This window comes from Molothrus aeneus, chromosome 3, assembly GCF_037042795.1.
Source record: "Molothrus aeneus isolate 106 chromosome 3, BPBGC_Maene_1.0, whole genome shotgun sequence".
NCBI lineage: Eukaryota > Metazoa > Chordata > Aves > Passeriformes > Icteridae > Molothrus > Molothrus aeneus.
The window spans coordinates 70,117,334-70,127,115 of NC_089648.1; the positions used below are offsets into that span (position 1 = coordinate 70,117,334).

A 9,782-nucleotide genomic window follows, 5' to 3' on the forward strand; every position below is an offset into this window, starting at 1 on the left:
CCTCATCACTCGGAGCCCTTCCCCAAGACAAGGTATGGAGGTGGCCTGGACATGGCCCAGGCTTTAAGCAAAGCCTAAAGTATGTCTGCTTGCCCTTGAGGTCAAAAACTCAACCCTCATTACTGAATTAAAATTTATTTTCCAGTGTGGCTGCCTTTCTCTTGAAAATTCCCTCTTTTACAGCCTGAAACCTTCAACACATGGAAATCCTGGATCCCCCTTGACACCATGGACCCATTCAGGGCTATTAGGCATTCAGAACCTGTTAGCATGTAGATTTTGATGATAATTTGGTGAATGGAGTTGTCAAACAAATTGCCTTTATTATGGACTGATTAAATGCAATCAGGGAGAAGTGCCTTTCCCCTCCCCAACTCCAACCCTCATCACTCAAACAAACACACTGAGCCAATTAGCAGGGAGGTGGCAAGAGCAGCTTTCACTTGAAACCTGATATTCTTGGGGAAAAGGAAAAAAAAACAACCAATCACCACCACCAATAATAATAACAACAGCAACAAAAATTTTTATGCTTTCAAAACCAAGATGGGCCCCCAGGGAGAGGTTCCAAAAGCTACCCAGGGCTCACCTGCAGGGTGTGGATGGGAGTTACCTGTGTTCATCTGGCTCAATGCCACATCAGCTCCCTTAAGCAAAGTGCTGCTCACATCCAGCTTGTGCCAAAATCTAATGCAAAGAACATAAACATTAAAGCAGGCCCAAGGGGAGCAGCATACCAGGGCTGGTTTTTCTTTCAGCTGGGTTCTCCTGTGTCAAAAAAGGCACTTGCTCCCAGCCAAGCTGTTTCCATGCCTAGAAACCTAAGTTTTTGGATTAGGTGCTTGCAGTGGATTCTCTGATGTCTGTAAATGCTTGAGTTCACAACCCTTTCTGCAGTAGTGGAGGTACCTGTCTGCACTAACATGAAACTTGTGGCAATCCCATAGATCTGATGCCACCACACTCCTGCCCAACATGCCTGAAATCAGCTAATGAATGGGAAAATCCTTGAGGAGAATCAGAGCATGGCAGGATAACAACACTAATTCCTTGCAGGTACGCAGCTGGAAATTAAATGGTCACCTTGGCAGCACTGGGCAGAGCAAAATTCAAAATGTGTTTGCATGACTTAGCTTCCGAGACAGGAACATCTTGGCTGAGCAGAGAGAGCACACAGGATATGAGCAATAGCTGTTGACTTAGCTTTCAATGCCTGCATTTAAAGTTAGCACCAAAGCCTAATTTTGGCCACATTTTCATTAACTTTGTCCCTCTGAGGAGCAAGGCCTGTGCAGTGCACATGGATCACTGCCTCCCAGAGCCCATGCAGAGGAGCTATGGCACAGCTTCCCCTGGCAGGGCCAAGGGTATTGCTCTGTCTTAGACTCTCACTAAAATTAGAAAGGGACTAAAACAAAGGTCAAGTTTTATCAAACAGCAAGGATTTTGGAGAATTCATTGCTGCTGCAGAGATTAGCACCAGAGGTTTATGGTTAATGTACAGAGATTCAAAAGATCAGATTCTAACCCCACACCTCATCACAGTCCTCAAGTATCACCTTTAACATTAGGGGAAAGTGACACATCAAGACAGCAGGTTCTAAGTCTTCAAACAGTCCTGAGCACAAGAACAGATCACAGAATGAGATTAAACCAAGAGTCCATTCTAAAAGCAGCCACAGAGAAAAAGTCCAGGTCTTCTTAAGAAGTGGCTGCAAAGTGCCTGATAAGTCCACTTTCTCCCTCAGGATCTGCTTCCTACCCCCACACCCTGCTACAAACATCAATGTTTAAAGAACTATTAAAGAAAACAACTTCAAAACTCTTCACATAGTTCAAATACTTCACTTAAAAGGAATTTGAATTCTTACATCTCAGATTGCACCAGTCCCCAGCAGGACACGCACTGCTCATGTTCACGTTGTGGCATTTGAGCTGTTCAAACAGGAGGGATATGGAGTGTGCTGTGTGCTCAGGGATTAGAAATCCCCACCAGCTCTGCTTGTGCTCTCTTGTGAGAGCTGAGACTCAATTAACCACATGTCTGACCACCTTCTCAGGGTGTGCCTTGCCATGACCTGCATAAAAATCAAATCTTCCTGCAGCTGAGAGACACATCCCTTGAAGACCCCGGCAGTGGAGAGTACTGGGAGCAGTGGGATGTGGTTGGGTTTGAAATCCTTGGTAAGTCTTTTATCCAGCCCTATTGTAGAGCTGCAGCATGAGAGTCAGGTCAGTGCTGCTGACTTATGATCTCTTAGAGCTCAAGACTGGTTATCCCTGAGCTTTTCCCTCCAGGGCTGAATCCAAAAACTCTGGCCCCCACCACACAACCATGACCTATTACAAACAGCAGCACCTCCTGGTAATGCTGGGTGAAACCAAGCTGAGAAGCCAGAGTGGTTTTGCTGCTATACAAGGTCTACAGGACTGAGTTTTAAGCCCCCATTCTTCCCCAAAGAGCATCAGCTGCTGTCTCTGGACAGTAGTGCTATTCATTTGCAAGCTGGAAAAGCTTTTACATCCCAAAGAGCTGTGTCATCTCTCTGCAGCACCAACTGCTGCAGAAAACTCTGAGGGATCACAGCAAGCCTTACATTCCGTAGCAGTAATACCCAATACAAATCCACTCATCTCCCTGGGGTGCAGACAATTTATGTTTTGGATGCACCACTTCTAGGTGGGATGGCATACATGTAAAGCTATAAATTGTCCCCAAAGATTTTTACCTGCTCAATTCCAGTCATGCCAGAGAAGAATTCAGAACATGCTGAAGTATAGAAAAGTGTATAACACGCCAGAAACAACTACAGTCAAATAATATTAGAAGGATGTCCTCCTTGCATTCCTTAAGCCAGCTGACAATTCACTCATAGGGATAACAGTGAGAAACAAGATGCTCCATCAGGTAGGAAGAGTTACCTGGGCTGCTGCTCCTTCAGAGAGGCACACGGTGCAAAACCTCATGCATTGGAGGGAATGCAAATGTGCTGGGAAAGCATAAGGTGTGATTTGGGAAATGCTGTACTTTTCCCTACCCCCTATCATCTTGTGGGTACTCAGCTCCTGAGCTTACAAAACTACATTTGAGCTGCTACACACTGGGTACAGCCCTTTCCTGCAGCAAATCATGTTTCCTGTCCTGCAAGGTACAGTCAGTCCAACGAGACTGGGGACATTTGCCAAGCCTGCTATCAGGAAACATAGGTTGGACCTGGCAGAAGGTTTCAACAGTTATGGAAACTCATGGGAGGTTGTGCTGCTGGGATTACAGACCCTGCTTCAGAGTACAGTCTTGCCACAAACATATGCAGAGATACCAGCCACCCCTCTTCTCCCAAAGCATGACAGTTCAGTTGGATGCTACAGAAAACATTATTTTGTTATCAGCAACTTTCTTATCCGTTTTTAAAAGAACAGCATCTGGTCCTCCTGCCAGCATCACTGAAGCCTATCTAATTTCCTTCCACTGTTGCAGCTATGTTGTACAAACATGATGTAAAGCACCTTTGCCCTGGGACACCTGGACACATTTTAACACTTAGCAATTTGGCCTGGCTGGGAAAACTTTATCTACATTTCAGAAAGACAACTCCTTTCCCCATTGCAGCTTTTGCTCCCATCATGCCTAGTCCATGCACCCCTTCTGAATCAACTTGCTTGCAAGCAGGAGCACAGAGAAAGCTCAGTGCCAAGAAAAGGATAAAAGCACACAAGAAACAGGGAAATGCCTCAGTCCTTTCCATTCAGAGGCAGATCTGCCTTGAATGGGAGCCCCCAGGACTGATGTGCCCCCAAAAGAGACTGAATCACAGGCAAGCCAGCCCCCTTCAATTCACATTAAGACTTCCAGCACCGTACATATTCTTTCCCCCACCCTCCACCACAAGCTCCTCCTTTCTAACACAAATTTCTCACAGCACACAGACACATGCACTCCCAGGCAGTGAGCAGCAGTGCTGGGATGTGTTGAAACCCAAGTCCAGTGAGGTTCAACCCTTGCAAATGACTCTTTTTCATCAGCAAACTATAATTGGCAGCTCTTATCCACGACAAGAGTTTTGCAAAACACCCCTAAAGAGTATGCCAGGCTAGTTATTCACACTAAGACCCAAAATTAGAACCAATATCCTAAAAGAAAAGTGGCCCTCACTGGGCACTCCCAAGCAAACTGATCAGCCCTGCTGAAGCTGCAAAATGAAATCTGTTGTTTTCTCAGATCCACATGCACATCCAGAAAGAACAGAAGCAGAAACATAATTTTAAATCAACTAGTGCAGCTATAAAGTTATAAAACTTACATGGGGCTCCAGACTTTGAAAGTACTGGGTATTTACCTGCTGTGTACAACTCCAAACAAGTGCTATCAACATTTTTAGATTCAGAAGATATTATTAAATGAGACTTTTTCTTGCAGTTTAAGAGAACACAGGTTCAGAATATAATTTGTTCTGTGCATGCACCTCCTTTATCTCAGCTCAAGGGGCTTTTGCAACAACCAGGAGCTGTATATTAAGATGAGGGAATCTGGCGCACTACAAAATAATTCAGACTTGCTATGTTAGCTTTAATTTACGCCCTAAACCATCCCAGTCTCCTAATCCACCTCTTTTCACTCCTGTGAGAAACACAGCACAAAACCTGCTAAAAACTTACACAGGTTAATACCATTCCTGCTACAAACTTACACAAGTTAACACTATTGTTTCTCTTGTTCCCAAAGTTAGTCAGACTAACTCTTTTGAAATAGGTCTGCTAATTATTGAGAAAGGCTTTTAAGAAACTCAAAATCCTCTTACGGAAGACACTTCTCATCTTTGGCTTATTTTTAAAAGATTAAAATTACTTCCCACATAACTATCCCAGATCTGCTCACATCCCCTTTCCCCGAGCTGCTCCTGAGCACTGGGATAAGAGCCCCCATGCACGAGCAGCACACGGAGGGATAGGAGGGATCGGAGCTTCTCCCTACCTGAGAAGTCTGCAGAAGTCTTGGCAAAGTTGCTGAAAGCTGTCAAGCACATGAGTCCTAGGAGGAAGGTGGAGGTGGGCAGCACATCTGGGCAGCACATCCTTAGGTGTCCTCACGGCTTGTTTTCTTCCCGAGGAAAGGAAAGCGGTTCCTGTCCCTGCCCAGCACTCCTCATTGCCCGGAGAGCAGCGTTAGTCCCATTGCTGGGACGGCTCGCAGCCAGCGGCGGGGAAGGAAAAGCACTCGGCGCACACAACACACACACACACACACACACACACGCACACACACACACATCCCTGGGAGTGAATGAATCCCGGCTGACGAATGAGACAGACCTACCTGAGCCTTGGCGGAGTTCCCAGGGTCCTAAAAGGCACCTCTTCACGTCTTTGCCCAAATGTGCTGCAGATTTGTGCAGCTGTCCAGCTGTGGCACTGCGAGCTGCTGGGGGGGCAGTCGGGGAAAGGGGTGCCCCGAGGGGCTGGGTTGGAGGAGCCCAGCTATTGTTGGATTAGATATGCAGGGCTCTTGTCTCTCTGGCACAGACAGACAGAAGGATGAGCAGAGTTTTCAAAGCAGGGAGCCCAACGCAAAGCATCTGAATTCACATGGATTTCTGCTCTGACAGGTATTTGTAGATGCTGCTGAAATCAGTGTGAGCAGCAGTGTCCTGCCAGACTGGTGACAGGAAAATTCTGTGTCCCCTCTTGAGAGTGATCCCACAGTGGAGGAGACTTTGCACAGGCCCAGGGATCAAACCCTCCTGGATCTCATTGCAGGACTGGGACTGGTGTCAGCCACATATCCAAAACTCTCTTATCTTTTGACAGCAGAAAGCCATGCCAGTCTCCCCTAACCCACTGGACTCCTCTATCCTCCATCAAACTCAACAGAGGGTTTTTCAGCAGATCCAGACCTGTGGTTTTCATAGAATTGTGGAATGGTTTGGGTTGGAACAGAGTTTATAGATCATCTAACTCCAGCCTTTCTACTATGGGCAGGGACACCTTCCACTAGACCAAGTTGCTCTTAAGAGAACACAGGCTCAGAATATAATTTTTTATATTCTGTTCTATTCCCATCCAACCTGGCCTTGAGACCCAGGAGTCCTGGCTCCTTCCTTAGCAATTACTTTAACTTCCTAGCACGGCTCTAGATGCTCACTGAGCACTGCTCACCCGGCGGAGTCAAATGATGGCTCCACCTCACCTGGAAGCACATCCAGTATTTGATCCTGCCTGATTTTCATCCGTATCCTGGCAGCATCAAGTTAGTCATGTTAATTTGAAAGAGCTGAGAACTGGGGACACAGATAGATGGGTACAGGAAGGAGATCCTAGGCTTTGGTCACCAGCTTTAGCTGCAGCTCAGGCATATGTTTGCATGTAAATAATGGCCATATCCCACATATCCAGGCTAGGGCAGGAGCTGAGTGTTGGTGCAGAGAGAGGAGGATGTATTTCACAGGCAAAGCCAGCACCAGCAATTTAGCAGCCTGTGTAACCATACATTCAAACTAAGGAGCTGCACTGTGTGGGGCTGCCAAGGGTGGCAGCCACAGGGCCAGGCTCACACACAACTGCTGAACAAAGCTGCAGCACCTATCCAGCAAAAACAACCTCACTGGAGACATCCAAGGAAAACCACAAGTGGTTTTTACTCCTCTGTCCTGTTCATCCACAAGAAATTAAGTGGAGCTCTCCAAAAACATTGATTTTAGAGCTAAAAACAAGTATAAGAAACTTCAGCGCAAAGGGCTCCAAGGTTTTTTCAGAGTTGACTGAACTTGTAAAGTGTTTCTTACTCCGAAATTTCTAACAATGTTTCAGCTGTTCTCAGATGAATATCAGACTGGCTGCCTGATTACATGTGAAAGACATTTTCAAGAGTGCTGCCATGAATACCAGAGTAATTTTTTCCACCAGAAGTCTGTCCTGGGATGGTCTGTGTACTAGAAGCAGACCCCAAAGGGAGCTGTAAGTCCCGTGGCCCTGTTTGTCTTCTGCCCATATGCCAATTGCTCAGGTTCCAAGCAGCCACCCAGAGGAGAGCAGAGTGGTAAATCTGGAGTTCGAGCTCAAATCCTGTCCATGACCACAGGAACAAGAGGCTGTTCTGTCCTGGTCTGCACCTAAGCACCTCCTTCCCACAACACCTCTTCACACCCTGAGCGTCTCCCGTGAAGCTGCAGATGAGTCTCCTCAAGGACAGTGGTGGCTCTGGGCTGCCCTAACAGCACAGACACAGCCTGAGATCCAACGGGCTCTGTAAAATCCAGCCCCAGTCCCTGCTCTCTGCAGACAATTCTGCCCCCTTACTTTTTTTTTTGCAGAGGGCTGCTTAAGCAAGATAAAAAACCAGGAGCTTCTACAGGCTGCCTTGCTCTTTATTTCACCTGATACTTTAATCCCACCTGCCAAACCCCTCTGACCCATATTTTTCCAGGGCAGACCTAAGTTTTAAAGGGAAAATACCAGGAGCTTTGACTCCTGGCATCTATGTATAATTCTTGTCTCATCTAGTTCTGCTACCCTTGCCAAGAGGAAGATTCACCACTGCTGTTTTACAGGCATGAGATAACCATACCCATTACCAGATTATCAGTCAAAGCTCCTTATGAGCAAGACAAAGAAACAATAGGACCCCTGGAAATTTAGCAGCCTCTGGAAAAGGGAAGCACTATTTGCTGAAAAGAGCCCACCCTGTTAGCAGGTATTGATTTTACTGATTAAAGGGTAATTAGGTTTGGCTGACTCAGTCTATGGGGAAGAAAAAAAAAACTTCTGGTGACAAAGGGCTTAAGGCTAAACACGGGCAGTGTGCTTGAGCAGCCCTTAAGGTTAATGTGAAAAAAGCCAAACCAAAGGGGAGGGTGTTGTCCTCTGAGGGCTTTTTTTAAAGTAAGTCTGTACAGATGCCTTCCAAAAGGAAGAAGAAAGCAACTCTTGCCAAAAAGAACAAGAAAAAAAAAAGAAGAAAAGAAACATTGGCCTTTGAGAAACAGACAATTCAGTTAAAGTCCATCTCCATAATGCCCTTATTCCCTGGGGCATGTGGGAACATCAGCTGTGTTTGCAAGGCAAAGAGGCCACCTGTCCCAGCACAGCACAGATAAAGGATGTCTGTCATGGGCAGTCTCATGGGGTAAACATGAATCAAGGCAACACCAAAATGGAACTTTACTTTTAGGAGTAACAGCCCTTGAAATCCATCCATGCCTTCAAATACGTCCCTGGGGATAGGTAATAACACATATAATGATATACATTCTCTTGCATCTCTTGCTCCCAAAGCCACCCAGAAGTGGGAATAGGCCAGTACTGATGCAGTCCAGCATTACATCTTAGCTTGGAGGAATGATATTTGCTCTCTTTCCCTCCACAGATTAACTGTGGAGAAGTCTCACTAAGTCTAAGATGCTTAACAACTGTACCCCAGTCCTCCTTTTAGACTATGTTACTTAAGTGCATTTTTCTCTCCTCCCATGCTCCTCTCTTGTAGATCCTCTCCTTCTCCTGCTGCACATAAAACTGTAATATCTGAAACATGCATGTAAATTCCCAAAGTACAGTTAAGTACAGCTGCAAGTGGGGAAATTGAGGCAGTGAGAAAGAAAGTAATTTGTCATTCAGTTTTGTGACCCCAACATTATCCAGTTCATAAATAGTAATCAGGAATGGACCCAGTTAGGATGATTCCAAGTTTAATGCTGTTTGTGCTGATCTTGCTTCCTTTCAGGGCTGATTTTTGGTAATGTTTTCCTATTTTTTACTGACCTGGCACCATTAACCTCTTCCTTTCTGATTAAACCATCAACAGCCAAAGGCTGGTCAGTAGAAGAGCTGGACTAGGAATAGAACTCAGCTAGAGAACCAGTTGTAGGACTGAAGTCCTGTTTGTTTACACAGTCACATGCAGATTTATTAGTACAAAATTTTCTAAAACTACTCTTTCTTTCTAACCCTACTAACATTACTCACTTCTTACTGTTTTTTTCCATAAAGTCTCAAAGCACTCTCCAAAAGGCCTTGTTGCATTCTGCCATTTCACACATGGACAAAGAACAGTCACATGTTTAAGGTCAATACTTTTTCAACGTCAGCCAGGGGAAATTGACAGAGATAAGAAAATATTAAATACTTTTTAAGTCCAGCCAGAGCTCTTTCCACTTGGCCATATTCCTTCTAAATGAATGTAAATTAATAACAAAATATATGTGCATTTATACGTACAGAAAGAAATGTAAACCGGGTGGTCAGAGCTTCAATATAAAATAGCAAAGTTTCCCAGCAGAGTACAGCTCTTTGTTTCCTTTTTTTCTCAATCTTTCCCCTAAGAGTGTATTATGGAAACAGATGGGGTTACTCATGGAAGTAAGCACTGTTTGCTTTCATCAATTTGAAGGCAGAGGACTTCACATAATGCAGTTTTGCAATACAACACCAAGTATCTCACAAGTAAAATCCATATTCAATGCTAAACAACAGCTGTGCAGAATATTCAAACTCAAAAGCCTTTGAAGTTTTCACATTTTGTGTCACTCAATCACTTCAGTTTACAAAACGAACATAAAACCTGGAGGACTTTGCTCCATACTGGGAAAGGTTTCAAGTGGGGGTCATGCTTCAACCAAATTCTGTGTAGTGTAAAAGCCTCAAGTGATGCACTTATCCCACTGAAACATTGGGAAACTGAACAAAGTGGTGCAAAATCCTCCAATGCATGAAAATGTAAAAAGTAAAATATTTGAAGACTACAAAGTGATCCACAAAAAAGCTGAAAACTTTCTCCTCATGCCTGACCAAGT

The 9,782-nt window shown here is 44.9% G+C and overlaps 1 protein-coding gene across 1 annotated transcript in view; it reads right to left on the reverse strand.

Annotated features, from left to right (window-relative positions):
* The window catches only part of LOC136554032 (protein eva-1 homolog C-like), a 202,808-nt gene extending 197,736 nt beyond the window's left edge, over positions 1 to 5,072 (reverse strand). Inside the window, exon 1 of the mRNA XM_066545826.1 lies at positions 4,973 to 5,072. Within this exon, the coding sequence (XP_066401923.1) occupies positions 4,973 to 5,072 (100 nt within the window). The remainder of the gene's footprint in view (positions 1 to 4,972) is intronic.
* Between the last annotated feature and the right edge of the window lie 4,710 nt (positions 5,073 to 9,782).